At 35.0% G+C, this 24,333-nt stretch overlaps 3 protein-coding genes and 1 long non-coding RNA gene across 4 annotated transcripts; 2 read left to right on the top strand and 2 right to left on the bottom strand.

The window, feature by feature from the left end:
• Nucleotides 1-3,301: 3,301 nt before the first annotated feature.
• Nucleotides 3,302-7,814, top strand: LOC126625717 (ribose-phosphate pyrophosphokinase 1-like). The gene is made up of 8 exons (XM_050294778.1): nt 3,302-3,562; nt 3,898-4,071; nt 5,012-5,260; nt 5,719-5,862; nt 5,947-6,114; nt 6,697-6,766; nt 6,862-6,943; nt 7,308-7,814. Exons 1-8 carry the CDS (start codon nt 3,440-3,442, stop codon nt 7,486-7,488), a joined length of 1,191 nt encoding a protein of 396 aa, XP_050150735.1. The 5' UTR covers nt 3,302-3,439; the 3' UTR covers nt 7,489-7,814.
• A 379-nt stretch (nt 7,815-8,193) lies between these two features.
• LOC126625724 (deoxypodophyllotoxin synthase-like) lies at nt 8,194-10,137 on the bottom strand. The gene is made up of 3 exons (XM_050294786.1): nt 9,761-10,137; nt 8,795-9,116; nt 8,194-8,627 (listed from the first exon to the last, which is right to left on the bottom strand). Exons 1-3 carry the CDS (start codon nt 10,135-10,137, stop codon nt 8,382-8,384), a joined length of 945 nt encoding a protein of 314 aa, XP_050150743.1. The 3' UTR covers nt 8,194-8,381.
• A 7,936-nt stretch (nt 10,138-18,073) lies between these two features.
• On the top strand, nt 18,074-19,215 carry LOC126625725 (probable 2-oxoglutarate-dependent dioxygenase AOP1). Its single transcript, XM_050294789.1, has 3 exons — nt 18,074-18,450; nt 18,529-18,850; nt 18,970-19,215. Exons 1-3 carry the CDS (start codon nt 18,074-18,076, stop codon nt 19,213-19,215), a joined length of 945 nt encoding a protein of 314 aa, XP_050150746.1.
• Nucleotides 19,216-19,956: 741 nt separating this feature from the next.
• Nucleotides 19,957-21,134, bottom strand: LOC126625736 (uncharacterized). Its single transcript, XR_007624472.1, has 2 exons — nt 20,993-21,134; nt 19,957-20,276 (listed from the first exon to the last, which is right to left on the bottom strand). It is a non-coding gene; the product is annotated as an uncharacterized LOC126625736 (long non-coding RNA).
• Nucleotides 21,135-24,333: the final 3,199 nt, after the last annotated feature.

Raw genomic sequence — 24,333 nt, 5'->3', positions numbered from 1 at the left:
CTGCAAAAATATTGGTTAATTGAATTAAACTACCATATTTATAAATGAGTAACTCTTCGTATTTCTTATCTTTATTTATGTAATCTTACTAATTTTTCTAAACGCTATGTTTGGTTTGCTTCAAAAAAAAAAAGGATTGGAGTTTAAGGAATGCGAAAAAATGAAATAAAATGAGGTAAGATACTATAAAATGGTGAAAAGCACGTGAGAAATGGCTTAGATATTTATAGGGAAAAAAATTAGATTTTTATTTTTATTTTTTAAATTTCGTCTTAAAAAAAAATCTCACATCTAACTGCTAGCTAACGTCAGCTAGCATGTGTCTTACTGACAGTTAGACCCAACTTTCGGGCTGGCTGATTGGCTTCAAATGTCCAACCTGATGGCCATGGGCTAGAGTTTGGCCCAGTGGGTCCCTTTTTTCTCTGACTTGGACCTCCATTGGAGATGGTTTTTTCTTCATTTCGGGCTATAAAAGAGCTTATAGCCCATGACCTGATTCATTGGAGATGGCCTAACATTTTAGACTTGAAGCCATGTAGAGGACGATCAAAACCTAACTTGGACCGCAATGCAAGTACAGGAAACAACTTTTCTAGTGGCTTTTTATTCAAAATAGTTTATGAGATTGTTCACTGTCAATCGTTTTGATCATTTTGTAAAAAAACTCAGTTACATTGAAGATCACCAATTCAAGTGGAGGGGTTGATTTGACAAAAATACCTTCAATGTAATGAAATTTTTTTACAGAATGACCAAAATAATTGACGGTGAATAATCTCAAAAACCAAATTGAGAACAATTTTGGTTAAAACCTCCTTTCTAGGAGTGATAAATGAGATCTCCACCACCATCTGAGAGCCTATGACTTAGCAAAACCCAATTATAAAAAAACCAACCGTTGGATCACTTGAGAAGCTGAATTGTCGACCACCTCGTGTTTTACGGTAAATTTCTCAAATCAAACCAAGTATGCAAGTTGATCCTCTATTGTCTGAGACCTCTTGTCCACGTATCCCCACGATAATATATATATATTTTTTATTTTCTTTTGGTTCAACCCCGATAATAATATTAGGCATCTGGTTGTATCTTGAAAATCGATTTTCCAAACTTTGAACCATTGTAGCGCTGCCGCAAGTGGCAGCGGTATGTAGGGCCCACAACTATGACCTATTTTTTGAAAAAAGAAATCCATGTATTTTTTTGAAAGATTTATTAGTGTATCGGGAATATATTTGTTACACAAAGTGTAATAATATAATTAGTTTAAATTTTAAAAAAGTTCTAACTAATTATATTATGACATTTAATGAACTGAATTGTGTTTCTAGCACACTGCAAAATTTCTCATATCTCTTAGCTTAGTTTTTGGAGATGTGATTGATTGATTGTTAAAATGTATTTGGCTGACACCTAATTTGTGAGTAGTGAATATTCAACTGTTGGTTCGTTGTTAAATCGTTTGAGTTATGACCTATAAGTCAATTTTGTAACATTAGTCAATGTAACAACTCCATTTTATTTAATTAATAAAAATAAAAGTTTTAATAATTACTAGTTTAGCTTCATAATATGTCGATAATATCCTATAAATGAGTTAATCGGACTTAAATGTGTGGAAACAAGGTCTTAAACGATGGTAGGGCAATGAAACTTATATTTCATAGATATTTAGTCTTTACACAGTTTTTCTACTCGTTAGGAAGTCAATTGGACATTAATTATCTAAAAAGGTGTATTGCACCAAGGTTAGTATGACCTCATGCTACCATTAAGTTATAGATGTAAACAAGGATACATGAGCTTCAACTCACATTTATGCTTACTCTATATAAAGGAGTCCTAATGAGATGGAAATAATACTCTTAATTTTTCTTCATTGTCTCTCTTTTTTTCTCTCTATTTTATACTTTATTTTCAAAAATTTTGACAATTTTATTTTTTTTTCGTTTTTGATAGGTAAAGAACAGTCACAAAGAAAATGCCAGGAAGGGAGGGCAAGCAAAACTACAAAAAAAAAAAAAAAAAAAAAAATTCAATGTCCAAGAGAAACACACCTCAATAGGAACAGTTTGCCACAAGACCCAGCTCTTGAAGGAAGACAAACTGACAACAGCAAGAACATCCTCCACGAAATTTACTTGACAGTAATTGTGACGGAAATAGATAGTCTTGAAATTTGCAAGCCAATTTTGAATATTTTCTGCTGGTTTTTTAGGAGTGAGAATCCTCGCCGGATCCTCTTTGTGAGGATTTATGAGATTCTTAAATCATATCCGTTTATTATACATCATACGATCAGAAATCATTATAATTTTTTTTATTTAAAATTGAATATAAATAGTACTTGACGAAAACTAATCGTATGATACATGATAAATGAATGTAATTAGAGGATTTCCGAAATCCTAACAAAAAGGATCCGACAAGGATTCTTTCTCTTTTTAGGAGTTTACCATTAAACGCTTTGACTACTTTGGACTGATTTTTTTTTTCCACCATTTCCTGATTTTTTTCCACCATTAAAAAACAGAACTTTGTTTTTGGGCCCATTTGGTGGGATGGGTAGAATTAGGTAATATGAATAAGATTGGATTGACATGATTTGTATCATAAACTTGTAACTTATTATGTTCGGTCATGTCTATCTCATATTTTAACACAATAAATAGAGGCTAGACTCAAATCTATTTTAATTGATCATAACCTACTCCACTCAGCCAATCAAATAAGGCATTTGGTGAATAAGATTCCATTTTAGTTGGCAAAAGATAGAAACTAGTAACAAAATTCTAGCCAACCAAGACAAAACCTATTACCAGTTATTCAGTACTACAATTTGGTGGTATTCATCTTCGCTTAAAAGTAAGAGGTCTTAGGTTTGAATCCCGTGGATGACGAATTCGATACCAAATTATGCTACCCATTGTGTGGCTTAACTGAACTTTCTCTCTCTCTAGTGTAAAAATATTAATGTACTTAAAAAATAAAATAAAACAACATAAAAAGGAAAGAGTTGTGTCCTTTTATAAAAAAGAAAAGAAAAGGAAATTGTGTGTGTGAAAAGGAGAAAAACATAAAGGGAAAACAAAATATGAAAACATTAAAGTACATGGAATTGGGACTTGAATCGATTGCCGTTCATCCATTCAAGATTCCCGGCGTCTCACTTCACTTGGATTCGCTGGCCCCATGTCCCATTAGATAACGCCAAAACCTACTCTCAGCCCCTCAAAACGGTGTCGTATTCTTATTCCGTGTTCCCACCGTTTATATTTCAAGAGAAAAAAACATGAAAAATCCGAAACCCGTGGAAAACAGAGACCCCCGCCATAGATAAAGAGCCACCGAGCTCTTAGAGTACACAGAGAGGCAGGCTCCTTCTCCTCTTTTCCAAAACCCTAACCCTAACCCTAATTGTTGGATTGATACAGGAATGGCTGCCTCATCGTCTTCATTGTCCTCGTCGTTTTCGTCTCTCTTCTCTCGCTGCTCCGTCAGCCATAGAACTCTGCTCCCCAATGACTCTGCCTCTCGAATCTACGCCCCTAATAGCGTCGTAAGCAAGCTCATAATTTTATGTTCTTATTCGGCTTTAAATTCCTGTGTATTATTTTCTGCTTTACTTGTTTGGTTTTAGGCTTCCAGCAAATATTTTTATTTTGTTTTTAAAAAGTAAATTTCTTTTAGGTGTTGGTTTTCTCCATTTTTAATACGAATTTTGTGCAAATTTTGTGAGTTTTTGACATGTTGGGTGAAATGCTGGTAGTGGGTATTTGGGTGCAGCTAAAGAAATTTGTTGTCTTTGTTTTCATTTTCTACACAAAATTCTAATGAGGTATTTGAATTCCTTTTCAAATTTTACTAATTTGTGTGTGTATATAATTGTGGTAGAAATGTGACATGCCGGAACCAATTAAATACGGAAATGGGAAGCCAATCATTCCGATTGTTAACGAACGAACACTGCCTAAGTTCTTGGAATCGGCACGCTTGGAGAAATCGGTGAACAGAGATAGTTCCCGGCTCAAACTGTTTTCTGGAACAGCAAATCCTGCTCTCTCTCAGGTAATCAAAATATCGTTTATAGTTTAGTGTATGTATGCTTTCAATGAGCATTTCTGCTTTCCCCGTTGGCATATAGAGCAAAAAATGTTTAGTGTTTTAATGACGATGATATACTTAAGTAACTAGCACTCTTACAGAATTCTTGCTACACATAGAACCAATATTTATTAATTTTCCAGAAATTGTTTAAGTTCTTTCCTGCATTTTCTGCCTGTTCAGAGTATCCCCCATTGAGAATATAAACTATTATGCCTTGTGTTGTAGAATATAATGTCTTGGACCTTCCACTTAGTAGTTTCAGAATGTGCCCTTAAGCCTTCCAGTCCAGCCCCTTAGTGGCTAATTGTCGTCGTTCTTGCCAATGTACATGCTTGATGTTCTTTGCACAAGAAGCTTATCTGAGTTTGATGCACTATTTCAAACCTTCATTACAAATACAAGACTGAACTTCAACATTATCTGCCATCTTAAATTTATGAAGCTGTTTTTGACATTGAATTACAGCAATACAGAAAGTCTTTGTATATGTATATGTGTGCACACGTCGCGTGGGCATGTGTGTTTTTGTTTGTGTTTGCTTATATGCTGCATATACTCGGTACTGTTCTCTTACCAGATGTCTCGCATGTTAAGAATCTGGACCACATCCTTAGGCATGATTTGATATAATCAATGGTTTTAATTCAAAATGTAGCACCATAACACATTCTTAGGCATGTGTATGAGAGGCTAAAATGGTGCATGTTTATCATTTCCATATTTATATCTTAAAAAGATAGGGGTGAGACATGCATTGTATGTCTTTTGTTTTTGAACTATTGTGTATTGCTTCAAAAATTTGTTAAACATCCTTCTTATAAGTTATTCATTTCAACACAATAAATCTCTTATAGCTCTTGAGGCTTTTTCATATGATTTCTAACTCTGAGATGATGCACAGGAAATTGCTTGGTACATGGGAGTGGAGCTTGGTAAGATCAACATAAAGCGATTTGCTGATGGTGAAGTTTATGTTCAATTGGGAGAGAGTGTTAGAGGATGTGATGTGTTCTTACTGCAGCCAACCTGCCCTCCTGTAAATGAGAACTTCATGGAACTACAGATAGTAATTGATGCTTGCCGGAGGGCATCGGCCAAAAATATTACTGCAGTAATTCCATATTTTGGATATGCCAGAGCTGATAGAAAGGCAAGTTTATATTCATCTGTGTTGTACATGAACTTGTCTTGGATATCTATCTGTCGGAAATATATGGAGATCAAAGACTACAAACAAAACTTGGGAAGTGTTGCAGTCTCAGTGGTTTTATTCATGCTTTATCAATGGGAGGGGATATCAATTAAGTTTGTGGCCAGAGCAAAGTTTCATATTTACCGTTATTCACATCTATTTTAATTGAGGCATGGCCTTTCTGTCATTTGAACTGAATTATACTTAGGGGTGTGATATCCACACACCCCTTTTTACTTTTCCCACACCTTTTTTATTTTCGACCGTCGGATCGGATGAATTGAAGAAGATCAAAGTACAGAAATTAACAAGGGTGTGTGAGAAGTAAAAAGGGGTGTGTGGATAGCACACCCCTTATACTCATAGAGACGGATGAAGTATTATTTCTTAATTTGTATTCTTCTATTTTTCTCTAGACTCAAGGGCGTGAATCCATTGCAGCCAAACTGGTTGCTAACCTCATAACCATAGCAGGTGCAGACCGCGTTCTTGCTTGTGACATTCATTCTGGGCAGTCAATAGGTTACTTTGATATACCAGTGGATCATGTATATTGTGAGGTATTCAGCTCAAGGATTTTTTTTCTTCACTTGTAATAGTTTCATTTTCTCTAAAACTTACGGTGTTTGTCTCGTGCAATGAAGCATGTGATCCTTGATTATCTTGCAAGCAAAACAATTTGTTCAGATGATTTGGTAGTGGTGTCCCCTGATGTTGGGGGAGTTGCAAGAGCACGTGCTTTTGCAAAAAAGTTATCTGATGCACCTTTAGCCATTGTAGACAAAAGGCGTCAAGGACATAATGTTGCTGAGGTAATCTCTTCACCATAACCCTGCTTAGATCTCTGCATAGCGTATAATGCTTCACATGCAACATTATATTAGGAGATAGATATAATAAATTGTGTGCAGTCGTTCTTGCAGAAGTTTTTATTCTCATCAATTGACTTCAAAATATAAATCATGTTACTTGTCACATTCCTCTTAAAAGTAGTTTCCACACCCATGACTTTCTATGAGGTACATAGTTATTTTGGGATATTACAAAATGTTAGGACAATCTATTGGTGCACAATGGCATGATTGTCAAAGTTATAGCTCCTAGTGTAACTCACAATTCACAAATAAACGTCTTGGATATTGAACTCAAGTCTCTTACAGAGTGTGAAACTGACTGATGTTAACAGCCAGATGTAGTGTGTCTGTGAACTAGTGAATATTGTCAACGCCCTTCTTACTTGTATGAATAAACGTCTCCCAATCTTTCCTCCCTAGTAGTTTAGTGGGAAGCGAGGGAACATTTTCTATTTCGACATAACAGAAAATGTATGACGAGTATGGTTCAAAACTGCTAATGAGCAAAGAATTGTTGCATTTTAATATTTACCTTTATAGGTGATGAACCTGATTGGCGATGTAAAAGGAAAAGTTGCGGTTATGGTGGATGATATGATTGACACTGCTGGTGAGTCAAGTGACCTCTCTTGAACCATTCCATGTGGGATGTATCATTCAAAATTGCTGGCAATTCTCACTTTCTAAACGAGTTATACATTGTAGGGACAATTTCAAAAGGTGCAGCTCTATTACATCAGGAGGGGGCAAGAGAAGTCTATGCTTGCTGTACCCATGCTGTGTTTAGGTACCAACTTCCTTTGTAGTGTTTGATCTTCTTATTCTATTTCACTAAATAACATTCGTTGTTATTACTTCTTTCTAGAGATAACCTTCGTCACCTCATTTGACTGGTATAACTTGGATTTGTTTTTCCTTTTTAAGTTGATAAAATGGCTTGTAATTCTAGCTGGCAGTTACTGATCCAAGTTCCACCTATACTAAATAAGAATTGATATCTACCTTATCTACTAGCACCTGTTAATTTTCAATGTGATATCGAGATGAACCAACAACTGAGTTTATTTTGCTAGTTGTTTAAATCATTGTGTAATGTGGTGGTGATACCGTATCAATCATAAGATAATGATCTTGTTGGTTTTTCTTCACAGCCCTCCTGCAATCGAAAGGTTGTCAAATGGCCTGTTTCAAGAGGTGATTGTGACAAACACAATCCCTGTTGCAGAGAAGAATTACTTTCCCCAGTTGACAGTCCTTTCAGTAGCAAACCTTTTGGGCGAAACTATATGGCGCGTGCATGATGATTGTTCTGTGAGTAGCATATTTCAGTGACCGACACCCTTTTGGGCAGAACTAAATGGCGCATGGATGATGATAGGCAATGCCAGTGACCGACTCCTTTTAAAATCTATATTATGCTGTTTTCTATATTTCGATCCACATTGGTTTACCCATCCAAGTATTCTGATTTATTAGTTCTCCACAGATTTTTTCGGGTGGGGGTGGGGGGAGGAGTTAATGTCCCCAAGTAGGTCTCAGAATATAGGTTGCGTTAAGAATTGTAAGAGTCGGAAGATTTGTAATGGAGTAATGTAGAAAGAAATGTCAATTCCAGGAGTTGGCTGGGCTCCTAAAGGACACCCTGCTTTCAACCCAAATTTTGACCTAGTTCAGTGAGCTTATAGCTTATACAGCTTTGGAAGTTTCAGCTGTTAGGGTTGATGGAAAATCATAATTTGTTATCAGGTGTGTATCCTATACAGAGTAGTTGTTGGCCGTTAGATCTCGGGCATTGGATCCTTAACCAAGAATTTTAATGGTCAAAATCCTATTGTACCATATTTCGAAGAAAAGAAATTGTACAATGCTCTGGTGTATCTTATACATCGAGATTTTTGACCAATAGATGTTGATTATTGGAACCTAACCAAGAATTTGACTTGCAGAATTTGGTGTATGGGTTAGTGCGGAGCATGTTAGAGACTCTTACGAATTTGATATGTGATGGAAATTGCACTTATAAGTACAAGATGACTATTCATCTTTGAAGTGGTGATGAATTTATTTAAATATAGCAACATTAATGACATAATTCAATTTGTAATTGAAAACAAACACACAACATGGTTGCTAAAATAAAAAAGAAAAAGCACATAACATTTTGAAAGAAAGAGACAGTAGGGGATAGGCTAAGCTTGGAGCCTTTGGGCCTTTGAACATGGAAATCAAATTCCGCAATATTCCTTGACAGAATACCCAACTCCAACATTACGATGATTGTCCAGAAAAAATTGAACATAATCCAACATATGCAATGGCTTGTACTTCAGGGATTGGTCCTCGGCGGTAAGCTCGTCTGGTGCGCGTACCACCCCTTCCAAGTACGAAAATAGTCCAAACGAGGATCTTACCTCATTTATGTTCAAATTGACTCTATGTTTACAAGATGATATTCTGTCGTTGCTCCAAACCTAGGCAAGAAAAAACATAGATTATTTACGAGATCCGAACTTAAGATCACTCATACAGGTGAAGAGGGAAATTAATCCATATAGAAATAGAACCCCTTTTAGCCTATGACATAGCCGCGTTTATATCCATGAAACAGAAAGATTACTGGAAGTGTATGGTGGCATACCTGAAATCCTTCGCACGCCATGAACAGAAAGGATGAAGGCAAAGGATCAAAACCAATCCATTTGTTATCTTTTGTATATATCTCAAGACCTTTGACATGATTTTGGTGGAGTATGGTAGTAAAAGTCTTGTCTGTATGCGCGGGTAGACCCTGTCCAGTTCCGGTTTTCTCGGGTTTCTTATATTTCATAAAGCGGAGAGTGGATACAATCGATTGGACGTGATCATCATGGTATTTTTCTACATTATAGTTTTCGAATACCATTCTTGTCACCACTTGATGTAGTTCTGCCATCACTTTTGTATACGCATCAGCACTCTCACTAGATACAGAGGCGGCGTTGAGGGGAAGTAAAAAGTGCAATCGCACAGGGCTTCCAAAAATTTTTTGGTATCTTATATTTATATGTAATAATGTTATATATTAAAAATACTTTTATTAGCACTTTAAAATCTTATAGTGTACTTTTTATAAGTGTAATTTTTTTTTCTTTCTAAATAAAAAAAATTTGGAGTGCACAATAAGATAGTAGGAGAGCCAATAACAACACCTTAAAAAACGATTTTCTTTTCAATTTTATTGTATAATAATGCTATATATTCAAGTGAAACTTTAAAGTTAGAGTTTTTTAAGCTTTTTTCTTTCTTTATTTGGTTGCTTAAGATTGAATTGTTTTTTATTATTTAGTAAAGATTATATTTGTAACTCTTTTTACTTATTTAATGACATTTGTAAACTTATAGTGAGTCCTAAAGGTTGTTTTTATTTATATTATTATTTTCTAGTACCAATATATTGTCCTACTTTTTTAAAGATAAAAGCTATCTTAAAATTGGGCCATTTTATAAATTTTGCACAGAGCCTCCAAAATCTTAAAAACGGCCCTGACTAGACAAAACAACAATGTAAATGTTGAATCGATATATTCCGAACTCAATCATTTATCAAATGTAGACAAAACCATACCGATATTGATCATTTCCATTAGGCCAAAAGTGATGTTCGAATGTGCGTGATTTTTCACTGTCTGTACCAGCTGCCAAGCTTTCATGGAAAGACGTAGATGTATAACCATCAGTTACAGGTTTTTCCTGCGGAGTTTGTGCTTTAGTTTCAATTGGGAAATCAAACAGCTCTTTTAATGTCCCAAACATGCTGTCCTGAAGCTCAGGTGAAACTTTGTTGGGCAGGACTGCCATGAAACAGCCAAACTCTTCGAGTGCGTGGCAAACATTCCCACGTACTGAGAGCCAAGAACTTGTCCCTGGCTTCAAGCAACTCTCTTGGGAGAAATCTACTACTGGAATTTTGGGTACCGTTTGGGTAACACTTGTGACACTCATCTTTTTTCTTTTCACAAGTTAAGAGGTTTTGAGGGCTCTAAGGATATTGAACTGGAAGCTGTAAGTTCTTAACCGATTAAACTGATATTTATAGAGTAGCTAAGTTGTGTGTTTCTGATTTGTTTATGAACTATGGTTATCTGTTTGCTCACAACCGTTATTGCTCTACGGACAGAAGAAGGCCATATACGTTTACATGATTATAGAAGATACCAAAGAAAATATTAATTTAGAACTTCAACGTTTCCGCCAATGCCAAATTAGGGTTTGATACCAATTGTTGTGTCGGAGCTTCATGAGCGTAGGGTTTTATCTTAAAAGATCTCGGTTTAATTAGAAGCGAACCACCTACATTGTCGTAACTTGTACTTCTTCGATATTGGATTCTCTTGAAATCCATGTTGCCGCCAACTTAACACCAACATGAACATCAAAACATGTGATTTATTAAATCAATATTATTAACTAGCTACCTACTTTCCTTTATAAGTCAACTTGTGTTCTTATATAGGGAGTTATTTTTTACACTCCAAAAATGTCACGCACTTCGAATTTGTAAAAATGTAAGAGAGCAATTGTAAAGAAATAGTGCTAGATGGCACTTTTTTGGTGTTGGCAACAACACCGGAATTTTATACTGGCTGCAAATTGAGTTGACTTGTGCTCTTGTAATTTAGTGACCAATCCCTTTAGTTTAGTTCTGGGGCCAATTTACATTGTTAGATTATTTTTGTCTATCAATTAGTGATGCGTTAAGGAATAAAAAGTCGGCATATTTTGATTGAAGCATTTGGCCTTCATAGCTTATATATTTGTTTTACAGAAACCATCCGGCGATGAAAAGCAAGGGCGAGAATAAGGGCAAACCCTAAACCCCAACTTTGGCAGGATGCTCTTAATGAAACAAGGGTGAACAACCAACAAAGTAACAATCACTAATTTATGGATAAAAATAATCTAACAATGTAAATTGAGAGGTGATATTCATTCTGGGCAGTCATTGGGTTACTTTGATATTCCAATGGATCATGTATATTGCAAGGTAATTCAGCATAAGGATTTTTCTTCTTCACTTGTAATAGTTTCGTGTTCTTTAAAACTTACAGTGTTTGTCTCGTGCAATGAAGCATGTGATCCTTGATCTACAAAAAAAAAATGGTCATTAGCGAGGGTCAAATGTCGTCAGTAAGCCATTTTGTCGTTGCAAATACTTATTCTGATGGAAAAAAAAGTCCTCGCTTGGCTGCATAAAATTTTCCATGTAAAATACTTTTTTTTTTTACCAGCTGTTGAAAATACTTTTTTATCAACGCACAAAACCTGTCCTTAGTAGTTAGTTTTCGTTAGATCAAAATTTGAAAATGACAAACTTCTTCATTTCTGACATGTTAATATGATCACAAATATTTAAATGATTCTTAAAATTACTTTCCATATGACATCTATTTTTTGCGATGATATATTTTCGACAAAAACTCGAGTGTCAGAAATTTTATTTCCAACAATGAAATATGTATTTTTGAAAGCCTAGCTTGTAAATATTTATTTTTGACCATGTTCAGTAGTCTCCAAAATTTTATTCTCCGGCCTCCTTCAAATTTTTTTAATTATGTATAACTATTTTTTTTTAATGAAAATGTATGATTTTGTTTGAAAATGTCCCAAACATGCTGATTGACCAGCAGTGTCAACCAAATCATTCACCATAACCGCAACTTTTCCTTTTCGCCAATCATGTTCATCACCTATATAGGTAAATATTAGAATGCAACAATTCTTTGCTCATCAGCAGTTTTGAACCATACTAGTCATACATTTTCTGATATGTCGAAATAGAAAATGGTCCATCGCTTTCCGCTAAACTACTTGGGAGGAAAGATTGGAAGAAGTTTATTCATACAAGTAAGAAGAAGGGTGTTGACAATATTAACCAGCTCACAGACACACTACATATGGCTGTTAACATCAACTAAGAGGCTTGAGTTCAATATCTATGATGTTTAATTGTGTATTATGAGTTACATTATGAGCTATAACTTTGACAACCATGCCATTGTGCACCAATAGATTGTCCTAACATTTTGTAATATCTGAAAACAACTATGTACCTCATAGAAAGTCATGGGGGAGGATACTACTTTTATGATATAACTTGGCAGACTTGGCAATCAATGAATTTTTTCCCGTAAATACAAGATAATTTTCAATGTAGAGGAGAGCTTGAACTCAAAACCCAAATCAACACTCTACGCGAAACCTCTCACACCTTTTGAGAAAACTAAATTGCTTACTAACCGTCAACACAAAGTATGTTTGGTTAGACGAGTTTGGGTTGGTAGTCGACGAACGACGATCGGTTAGGTAGACGGGACTTTCCAAAAGAAGCCTGCAAAGGCGACCTTCTGGTTAAACAGAGCTGTTGTTATGATTCAGTTTACCTTAGGAGTTTCGGCTGTTTGATTAAATAGGGATTTTTCCAAGTCTATTTGACTGTTTATCCAAGTCTCAACTGCCAAATAATCTTTTGATTCTTTTGCTGAAAGAGGTCACTTCATCAACTTCCTCAAAAAAGTGAGGTGTTACTTTCATGTTATTTTTAAAGTTCAGCACACAGATAGCCGAATCATTATTGAACTTCATAGCAATTGGCATAACCTTGTCTTCAGGTTATAGAATCCAAGGCCGAGAGTGTTCCTTCCTTGGACGAAATCACTTAATTCAGAAGTCAGCATCGCATTCCACCAAATTCACCCATTCAAGACCTTTGCCTAACCAAGTTTTGGTAGCAAATTGGCATGCCCACATCATCATTCAAGCACCAAAGAAAGTAATTAACTCCTAGTTACTTTGGCGGTCCATGTAAGTTGTGTAATTTTTAGAATCAACAATGTTATATCATTCAGAATATCAATGTCGTGATCGATATTAATTTGATAAAGTTTCATGTAAACAGGTTACTAATTAAATTTAATTATTGTCTGAAATCACACATATATATATAGCTAGTTGAATGCTAGAACTACTCTATGCCTATATATTTACATGTGCATGCATAATAATACTTCAACTACAACTTGGCGATTGCTGCACGTTTGTTTCTTAACCTTGAGGACCCAAAGGACATAGACAAACTAGGCCATTCTTTGTATCTGGCCAACGCCGAAGTCATATCGATGCCTATTGACTTTCCGGAGACCCCGCTTCGCAAAGCCATTGAGGCCTCCAAATCCATCAAGGGGGAGTTGACAGAGATCATAAAGCAGAGGAAGACTGATTTGGCTGTTGGCATGGCTTTTCCGATTCAAGACATTTTGTCACACATGTTCATGACATGCGATCAGGATGGAACCTACATGAAGGAATTAGATATCAATAGTAAGACTAAAGGGTTGTTGATTGGTGGTTATGAAACTGCCAACGATGTTTGCACCCTCATTGTCAAGTTTCTTGCAGAACTCCCTCACATCTACAATGCAGTCTACAAGAGAGCAAATATTATGTAAAGTCAAAGGAAAATATAGTTGATCCTTTGACAAAAGGCCTACTAAAAGAGCAAATGTTATTTACATCGAGAGGAATGGGTCTCAAGCCAATTCAATGAATCGAATTGGGTGGAAACCTAACCTAGCTGATTGGATATCCCATGGACTAGGTTCAATAGGCACACTGGTTGAGTTTGATTCAAAAGTTGAACACACAACTTACCCATTCTTATGATAAAATGTGTGTTGTTTGTTGAAATTCGAGGGGTTATGTTTAATACATTTAATGACATTAATATCTTGTTATCAAGAGGAATATGGTAGACTATTCTTATTTAATGTCACCTATATAGGAGTAAATGGGGCCGCATTTATGAGAATTGAAATGGCTAAATTCTCTAAAGCTCCTACGAAATCCGGGATATGTTCAGGGCCAAAATGAACACAATTGTATGAATTGACGTGTGGCAAACATGATATGTATGTAGCATATTGTCTCGGTTTACTACTGCGATAAACAGTTCAAGATCTTCCACATCCACTGCGTCACCAAGTAAACTCGATATGTTTTCACTAGGCAGCCTAGTCATACATTTGCATTTACATTTGCATTCAAATGTGGGGTCATTGTTGGAGTTTGAATGAAATTTCAACTCAAATGTGGGGTATTGTTGGAAATTTTGAGTAGAAATTTCTTTGTCCCACATTGGCCATTCCCAAAATGTTTCATCACTTTATAAGGCTTTGTCCCTTATAGAAAGTGATTGAAGTGATAGGCCTTTGAGACTAAAATTGGGCTCATCCTTGGGGTTGGGCTTTGGAGTATACTAATTAATTGGTAATTAATATATAATTAATTATCAAAAGATGGGCCTTGGACCTTGGGGCTCGGGCTCTAATAAATAAATAAATTAATTAATTTCGGATTTAATTAATTATTTTTAATTAATTTCGAATTTAATTAATTAATTATTTTTTACCAACATACTCATTTTTCAAATGAAGTCTGAAGTGTGAAAGAACGCAGAAAGAAAACACCCTTCTGAGAAGATGTCTCCCAACAAATGCATCAATTCCTCATACCTGTTGCGAACAGGCATAATCATATTATATATACATCCATCTGCATGGCATTTAGAACACAGAAAATACAATTCTTCTTTTATAATCCAAAACATCCTTACTGAGAGAACCACATAGAAATTCGCCAGAAGTCAAGTTTTCCGTTGTTGGAATTTTGACTTGATCGTTGAATCCTGGTGAAGCAGACGTCCGTAGAACTACAAGCACTGAGTAGGGACAAAATTTCTGTTTCAAGGACAATGCAGTACGAAAGCCTCGATCAGCAATATTTCTGTTCAATATTATTTCATTGTTCATACTCTGTTAATTTCCTATTCGCATTTATTATTTATTAGCATATATAATTTTATCACAGATTGTTGACATATATCCAACAGTATAACCATCAGTTACAGGTTTTTCCTGTGGAGTTTGAGCTTTAGTCTCAATTGGGAAATCAAACAGCTCTTTTAATGTCCCAAACATGCTGTCCTGAAGCTCAGGGGAAACTTTGTTGGGCAGGACTACCATGAAACAGCCAAACTCTTCGAGTGCGTGGCAAACATTCCCACGTACTGAGAGCCAATAACTTGTCCCTGGCTTCAAGCAACCCTCTTGGGAGAAATCTACTACTGGAATTTTGGGTACCGTTTGGGTAACACTTGTGACACTCATCTTTTTTCTTTTCACAAGTTAAGAGGTTTTGAGGGCTCTAAGGATATTGAACTGGAAGCTGTAAGTTCTCAACCGATTAAGCTGATATTTATAGAGTAGCTTAGTTGTGTGTTTCTGATTTGTTTATGAACTTTGGTTATCTGTTTGCTCACAACCGTTATTGCTCTACGGACAGAAGAAGGCCATATTCCGTTTACATGATTATAGAAGATAGCAAAGAAAATATTAATTTAGAACTTCAACGTCTGCGCCAATGCCAAATTAGGGTTTGATATCAATTGTTGTGTCGGAGCTTCATGAGCGTAGGATTTTATCTTAAAAGACCTCGGTTTAATCAAAAGCGAACCACCTACATTGTCGTAACTTGTACTTCTTCGATGTTGGATGCCCCAACTTAACACCAACATGAACATCAAAACATGTGATTTATGTCGAATATTATTATCTAGCTACCTACTTTCCTTGATAAGTCAACTTTTGTTCTTATATAGGAAATTATTTTTGGTACTCCAAAAATGTCATGCACTTCGAATTTGTAAAAATGTAAGAGAGCATTTATAAAGAAATAGTGCTAGATGGCATTTTTTTAGTGTTAACAACAACACTGGAATAATATACTGGCTGCAAATTGAGTTGACTTGTGCCCTTGTAATTTAGTGACCAATCCCTTTAGTTTAGTTCTGGGGCCCATTTACATTGTTAGATTATTTTTGTCTATCAATTAGTGATGCGTTAAGGAATAAAAAGCCGGCATATTTTGATTGAAGCATTTGGCCTTCATATCTTATATATTTGTTTTACAGAAACCATTCGGCGATGAAAAGCAAGGACGAGAATAAGGGCAAACCCTAAAGCCCAACTTTGGCAGGATGTTCTTAATGAGACAAGGGTGAACAACCAGCAAAGTAACAATCACTAATTTATAGATAAAAATAATCTAACAATGTAAATTGCGATACTTTGATAGGGCTAGTTTGGTATTGCTGTGCTTTGAAAAAAAAAACTGTTTCTGCTGTGATGTGAGAATAAGATCATTTTTGCTGCTTCACGTTTTCAGTTTTTTTTTTTTCACCCAAAACTGTAAAAATAAGCTGTTTTTAAGTGTTTACCAAACACATTTTTAAGCTCAGCTTTTTTTGATACCCACTTGTTATAAAAGTACCTCAATACCAAACCAGTACTCATTTTGGGCAATCATTGGGTTACTTTGATATTCCAATGGATCATGTATATTGCGAGGTAATTCAGCTTAAGGATTTTTTTTCTTCACTTGTAATAGTTTTGTGTTCTCTAAAACTTACGGTGTTTATCATATTGAAGTTGGAATTGGAATTATCATAGGGCAGATAAAGTTAAAGTTAGAATTATCATATTGAAATTAGAGTTGTAGATTCATTTTTAAGTGTCTTTGGGCTCGTTTGGATGTTCTTTTAAAATGATTGAAAATGCTTTTAGAATCAATTAGAGTTGTTACTTTGTTCTTGTAGTTGTCTACGTCGTAGGCGTATTAGAAGCAAAGTTCCTAGGGTTTTTAGGTCTCTCCTCACATTGGTAGATAAGGAACCCTACCTATCCATTTCATATTTTCATTTTCTCCCTGATGCGCCCTGCATCAAGTTCTGTTCGGTTTTCCAGTTTCACATTCGAATAAATTTGTAAGTTCATGTATGATATTGCAGTATTTTAAACTTGAAATATGGACTTGTAATTGCACCTAAACTTGAGGGTGCAAAATATAATTTATTTTTTAATGTTATTTGGCTGATTAATTTATTTTTGAGGATTAATTTATTTTGAACATAAGAACCTAAGAGTGATTGTCACTTTGCCAGTTGTTCACCCTTGTTTCATTGAGAACATCCTGCCAAAGTTGAGCTTTAGGCTATGCCCTTGTTCTCGCCCTTGCTTTCATTGCCGGATGGTTTCATAAAACAAATACATAAGCTCGGAAAGTCGGGCCAAAAATAGTATGAAGAAAAGTGGTCGCCTAAAGGAAAAATATGAAGAAAAATTAGGCCAAAATATGCCGACTTGTTATTCCTTAACGCATCATAATTGATAGAGGCCAAAATATGATTCGGGTGCGTGATGTTGTTGCCATTAAAAAATGTCATCTTACACTCTTTCTTTACTAATTTATTTTTAATATTTTTACAAATTTGAAGTACATGAAAATATTTTTAAAGTGCTAATAATAGCTTCTTATAATAATAAGAACACAAGTTGACTTATAAAAGAAAGTAGGTAGCTAGTTAATAATATTCGACATAAATCACATGTTTTGGTGTTCATGTTGGTGTTAAGTTGGGGGCAACATGGATTTGAAGAGAATCCCACATCGAAGAAGTGCAAGTTACGACAATATAGGTGGTTCACTTCTGATGAAACCGAGGTCTTTTAAGATACAATCCTACGCTTATGAAGCTCCAACATCACAACAATTGGTATCAAACCCTAATTTGGCTTTGGTGCCGATGTTGAAGTTCTAAATTAATGGTTTCCTTGGTATCTTGTATAATCATGTAAACGTGCATGGCCGTCTTCTGTCCACAGAGCAATAACTGTTGTGAGCAAAAAGATAACCATAGTTCATAGACAAATCAGAAACACACAACTTAGCTACTCTATAAATATCAGTTTAATCGGTTGAGAACTTACAGCTTCGAGTTCCATATCCTTAGAGCCCTCAAAACCTCTTAACTTGTGAAAAGAAAAGGATGAGTGTCACAAGTGTTACCCAAACGGTACCCAAAATTCCAGTAGTAGATTTCTCCCAAGAGGATTGCTTGAAGCCAGGGACAAGTTCTTGGCTCTCAGTACGTGGAAATGTTTGTCGTTCACTCGAAGAGTTTGGCTGTTTCATGGCAGTCCTGCCCAACAAAGTTTCACCTGAGCTTCACGACAGCATGTTTGGGACATTAAAAGAGCTGTTTGATTTCCCAATTGAAACTAAAGCGCAAACTCCGCAGGAACAACCTTTAATTGATGGTCATGTAACGGGGCCTTTCCATGAAAGCTTGGCAACTGGTACAGACAGTGAAAAATCGCAAATATTCGAACATCATTTTTGGGCTAATGGAAATGATCAATATCGGTATGGTTTAGTATACATTTGATAAATGATTGAGTTTGGGATATATCGACTCACCTTTTACATTGTTCTTTTGTGTAGTGAGACTGCTGATGTGTATAGAAAAGTGATGGCAGAACTAAACCAAGTGGTTACAAGAATGGTATTCGAAAACTACAACGTAGAAAAATACCTTGACGATCACGTTCAATCGACTGTGTCCACTCTCCGCTTTAATAAATATAAGAAACCCGAGAAAATCGAAACTGGACAGGGTCTATCCGGGCATACAGACAAGACTTTTACTACCATACTCCACCAAAATCATGTCAAAGGTCTTGAGATATATACAAAAGATAACAAATGGATTGGTTTTGATCCTTTGCCTTCGTCCTTCCTATTCATGGCATGTGATGGATTTCAGGTATGCCACTATACATTTCCATTAATCATTCTGTTTCATGTATATAAATGAGGCTGTCATAGGCTAAAAGGGGTTCCATTTCTAGTGATCAACTATAATCTATGCTTTTTCTTGCCTAGGTTTGGAGCAATGACAGAATATCATCTTGTAAACATAGAGTCAATTTGAAGGAAAATGAGGAAAGATACTCGTTTGGACTATTTTCATACTTGGAAGGGGTGACACGCGCACCGGACAAGCTTACCGCAGACGACCACCCCGTGAAGTATAAGCCATTGCATATGTTGGATTATGTTCAATTTTATGTGGCCAATTATCGTAACGTTGGAGTTGGGTTTTCTGTCAAGGAATATTGCGGGGTTTGATTTCCATGCTCAAAGGCTCCAAGCTTAGCTTATCCCCTATTGTCTCTTTTTTTTTTGTATTGTGTTTTTTCTTTTTTAGTTTAGCAACCATGTTGTGTGTTATGTCATTAATGTTGCTATATTTTAAATAAATTTATCATCACTTGAAAATAGTCATCATCTTGTACTAATAACTACCAGTTTTCATCAAATCTTAAATTCGTACGAGTTTTTAATATGCTCTACAGTATCCTAGCTATATATGCATAAGAAATTTTGCAAGTTAAATTATTAATCAAGTTCCGTTAACCAAGATTTAACGGCCAAAAATCTTGATGTATAAGATACCCTAAAGCTTCTTGTATAACTTTTTTCGGAATAAAGTACACTAGGGTTTTGACCATTAAAATTCTTGGTCAAGGATCCAAAACCCAAGATCTAGCGGCCAAAAATCACTCTCTATAGTATACACTCCTGATAACAATTTATGATGATTTTCCATCAAGCCTAACAGCTGAAACTTCCAAAGCTGTTTAAGCTATAAGCTCACTGAACTAGTTCAAAATCTGGCTTTGAAAGCAGGATGTCCCTTTTAGGAGCCCAACCAGCTCCTGGAATTGACATTTCTTTCTACATTACTCCATTACAATTCTTCCAACTCTTGCAATTCTTAAAAAGCAACCTATATCCTGAGACCTACTTGCGGACATTAACCCCTTCCCCCACCCCTACCCAAAAAACACTTAAACATTTGTGGAGAACTAATAAATCAGAATACTTGGATGGGTAAACCAATGTGGATCGAAATATAGAAAACAGCATAACATAGATTTTAAAGGGAGTCGGTCACTGGTATTGCCTCACAGAACAATCATTATGCACGCGCCATATAGTTTCGCCCAAAAGGTTTGCTACCAAAAGGACCGTCAACGGGGGAAAGTAATTCTTGTCTGCAACAGGAATTGTGTTTGTCACAATCACCTCTTGAGACAGGCCATTTGACAACCTTTTTATTGCAGGAGGGCTGTGAAGAAAAACCAACAAGGTCACTATGTTATGATTGAGACGGTATCACTACTACGCTACACAATGATTAAACAACGGGAGACTTTGGATGCGGTCCCTAGTTATGAATAGTCTTTGACTGAAACCTTGTTGGTTTTCAATTTTTGATCCAAGTCCCTGAAATTAATTGATAATTTATTTCTATGTACGTTACTATATTTTTTAAATTAAAAATTAAAATTTATAGTTGTTTATAGTAATGAGATTTTAAATAAAAAACCATAATTTGTGGGATTAAAAATATTAAAATATAAATATACTATTGTGTGTGTGTGTGTAAACATGGGTACATTCATAAAAAATAACCAAAAAATTATTGTATCAAAACATGGGTACATTCTTCAAAATGGGTACATTTAGCAAAAATAAAAATGGGTACAAATAAATAAAAAAATATGGGTACAATACAAATAAAACTTTAAAAAATATGGGCACAAAAAGAAATTAATATATGGGTACAAATTAAAACTGAAAGGAAAATTGGTACAAATTAAAAAAGGGTTGCAAATTAAAAATGGGTACAAACTAAAAATAAAAATATATGATAAAAAATTTAGCCATAAATATAAATATACTAATTGTAATATTTTTAATATTAAATGAATATATTTAGAAATAAAAAATATTTTATTATTGAAATAATTAATGATATTATTAATACAAAGGACCTTGATCAAAAATTGAAAAGTAATAAGGTTTTAATCAATAGAGTAGTAAAAATAAGGATGAAAACCTAATTACTCCTTAAACAACTAGCAAAATAAACTCAGTTGTTGGTTCATTTTGATATCAAATTGAAAATTGACAGGTGGTAGTAGATAAGGTAGATAATCGATTCTTATTTAGTATAGTTGGAACTTGGATCAGTAACTGCCAGCTAGAATTACAATCCATTTTATAAACTTGAAAAGGAAAAACAAAATCTAAGTTATACTGTTATACCAGTCAAACGAGGAGACGAAGGTTATCTCTAGAAAGAAGTAATAACAACGAAGGTTATTTAGTGACATGGAAGAAGAAGATTAAACACTACAAAGGAAGTTGGTACCTAAGCACAGCATTTTCTGATATGTCAAAATAGAAAATGGTCCCTCACTTTCCGCTAACTACTTGGGAGGAAAGATTGGGAGAAGTTTATTCATACAAGTAAGAAGAAGGGTGTTGACAATATTCACCAGTTCATAGACACACTACATCTGGCTGTTAACATCAGTTAGTTTCACACTCTAGGAGACTTGAGTTCAATATCCATGATGTTTAATTGTGAATTGCGAGTTACCTTATGAGCTATAACTTTGACAACCATGCCATTGTGCACCAATGGATTGTCCTAACATTTTGTAATATCTGAAAACAACTATGAACCTCATAGAAAGTCATGGGGGAGTGATAGGGATTTTTTACTACTCATGTGAAAGGGCTTAAATCTCCTATTTTACTTGCAAGAATCACAAGATTATTCTAATATAAACGGATCTCGCAAGGTCGTCTCCACAGGGATTATTAAATAATTCGAACTAATCAGATTCCATTTAATTACTGTAAAGTAGAAATTGGAGTGATTGATTTTATAACCTAATTAAAATAAAAACGAATTTAATGAATTAAAATAAACAATTTGCAATATTAGAGCTAGAGAGAAAAGAAAACAGTTTTGAGAGAATAAAATTAAGAAAGCACTAGTGTTCCACCATCACCTAGCAATCCTATGAATTTTTACCAATTACTTATAATCTACACATGCCACTTTGAAGGTTAGATTTTCCTAATTCATATTCTACTTGGAACCTCCAACATAGAACGTATATCTAACATGCAACCCGTCCGGACGTTCGGATCAAATCTGAACATGAAAGACTCATTATGCTTTTTGAAAATCCTTTGAAAACCATGCAATCCTTAAGACGTGATATTCATCCTAAGTGAAATTACAATTATTAATCACAAGAAGCCAGCGTCAATTTCAGGGAACCTTCCGACCAAAATTGCATCAAATTACTTTTCTAAAAATCCTAATGGTGATCAAGCATTAAAACAATTAGATAGTTTTTATCCCGATGATTAACAATTCAAAGTACCCATGCAATCAATCATAAGAAATTAAATAAAAATCACATATTCATGCTAAGGCTCAAGGCTTCGCCCTAGCAAAAGAAATTAGTTCCGCATATTCATAATTAAAATCATAGAAAATATATTCAAGAAAAGGATTGAAAGCACCTTCAAGTAAAAAGTCTTCAAAACCCTAGCACTTCTCTGTCTCCAATATTGCATAAAATAAAGCGTACTCCGAAAAACTGTAGACGGCCAAGCAATATATCTGCTAAAACTCCACCCAAACCCTAATCCCCCTAAAGACAAACATAACCCTAAATTAAAATAGTAAAAATTCGTCCATTTGGTCCTGTTTTACTCAAGAGGAAGTCGAAAGTCCTATATTGAAATTACAATTCAAAGTATCAAAATTCTTCCAAAATATTAACCAAAATATACTAAGATTAGGGTAAAATATATAATATAAAATCTACTCATCAAATACCCCCAAACTTAGCTTTTTGCTTGTCCTCAAGCAAAACAAGACTCAAACAAAAATAAAAACTTAACAAACTAGACAACTAGCTAAAATTAACTGACAAAAATTTTCACCTTCAAAGTTGCAATCCATAGCAAATTTTAAAAACTAGAACATTTTTTTCAAAAGTTCCAACCAATCCCACCACAGAGTCTAAGCCATTTAGAATCAATTAGAAAAGAATTCACAAACTGCCTTTGGTGTAAAGTGAACCAACATAATTAAGGAGACTCGACTAAAACCCTTACCTCTCGTCCTTCTTTATTTCACACATACTCTCATTAAATATTACTATTTTTCTTTTTCTTTTTCAAATTTTCCTCTTTTTTTTTTTCATCATTTATAACAATTTTTTTTTTTCAGTAACAGTAGTGGTCGTACAATGTCGGTTTACTTAAGCTTTCGATCCAACCCATGTAGCGAACTTTAGGTCAATGACTCCCAAACCACTAGGGCTTTAGGGCACTAGGTGTAGAACACCTCTAAGGACTTATTAACCCGAGCTGAAAAGGCTACGAAACCAACTATCCACCCTGCCCCATGCCAAAACTCTACCGTTTGACGCGAGAATCACTGCTGATTAGGCAGGACTGGCCCGGTTACTAGGCAAAACCTCGGGTGAGACAATTATTACTTTATTCATAATAATAACTGACTTTACTTAAAACAAAAATTAAAAATAAACTTAGACTAAAAGTAAGTGTTTCAATCTCACTCCCTACAAACCATGTTGGTGTGATGTGCAAAGTTCAAAGTATAATTCATGAATTAGTGTCTAAGCAACGATAAATAGAAAAGACTCTACTGTGAGATTAACCTTCACCATGTCCATTTGTTCTAATGTTTAAAATAATTTATGGATATTAACTTAGCAAGAATGAAAATTTTTAAACTTGACACAAAAATTAAAAACCTAAAGTTTTTATTTCCCACCCCCAAACTTAAATCACACATTGTCCTCAAGGTGTGAAAAATAAAAGAAAAATGACAAAAATGAAATAAACTTAAACTAACATATAAGAATTATAAAAGGGAAAATGAGGAACAAAACCAAAGAAAATTTTATATTACAACGGAAACGAACTAAATCTATGACTAATTAACAAAAATAGGACAAAAACGTCAGGACAAAGAACATAATAAAGAACATGATATATAAAAAATAAAAATAAATAAATAATGAGACAAGAAAGCACCTGGGAATATGGACTCCATTGTGGCATGCAATTTGAAAAGTGGCGTGCTTTGAACATTGGATCCCCTTTTAGAAAGGCATGCAACCGGCATGCAGATTTAAAAAAAAAAAAAAAAAAAAACGTCAGGTTGGCATGATGGATCCCCTGCGAAATGAATGGGATGCAGCTGGCATCCTCGAACGGCTCTTCTCCCACATTAATTTCAAACCGTGTCCTAGGGAAAAAAAAACTGATGATGCGCAACGTGTCATGCATCGGGAAGGGGAGCTCCATAGGATTCGAAATTAAGGGTGAAGATCAATCCAT

Source organism: Malus sylvestris, chromosome 6 (assembly GCF_916048215.2).
Source record: "Malus sylvestris chromosome 6, drMalSylv7.2, whole genome shotgun sequence".
Lineage (NCBI taxonomy): Eukaryota > Viridiplantae > Streptophyta > Magnoliopsida > Rosales > Rosaceae > Malus > Malus sylvestris.
Note: the sequence above shows the minus strand (reverse complement) of the source record. Positions and strands in the feature narration are given on the sequence as shown.

Bases quoted from the DNA above. Each gene is read 5' to 3' on its own strand.
- LOC126625717 (XM_050294778.1), top strand. From the start codon at position 3,440: ATGGCTGCCTCATCGTCTTCATTGTCCTCGTCGTTTTCGTCTCTCTTC. The intron at 4,072-5,011 runs GTAATCAAAATA...GATGATGCACAG, and splicing joins CAAATCCTGCTCTCTCTCAG to GAAATTGCTTGGTACATGGG. The intron at 6,767-6,861 runs GTGAGTCAAGTG...TATACATTGTAG, and splicing joins TGATATGATTGACACTGCTG to GGACAATTTCAAAAGGTGCA.
- LOC126625724 (XM_050294786.1), bottom strand. From the start codon at position 10,137: ATGAGTGTCACAAGTGTTACCCAAACGGTACCCAAAATTCCAGTAGTA. The intron at 9,117-9,760 runs GTATGGTTTTGT...CTCTGTATCTAG, and splicing joins AATGGAAATGATCAATATCG to TGAGAGTGCTGATGCGTATA. The intron at 8,628-8,794 runs GTATGCCACCAT...TTTCTTGCCTAG, and splicing joins TGGCGTGCGAAGGATTTCAG to GTTTGGAGCAACGACAGAAT.
- LOC126625725 (XM_050294789.1), top strand. From the start codon at position 18,074: ATGAGTGTCACAAGTGTTACCCAAACGGTACCCAAAATTCCAGTAGTA. The intron at 18,451-18,528 runs GTATGGTTTAGT...TCTTTTGTGTAG, and splicing joins AATGGAAATGATCAATATCG to TGAGACTGCTGATGTGTATA. The intron at 18,851-18,969 runs GTATGCCACTAT...TTTCTTGCCTAG, and splicing joins TGGCATGTGATGGATTTCAG to GTTTGGAGCAATGACAGAAT.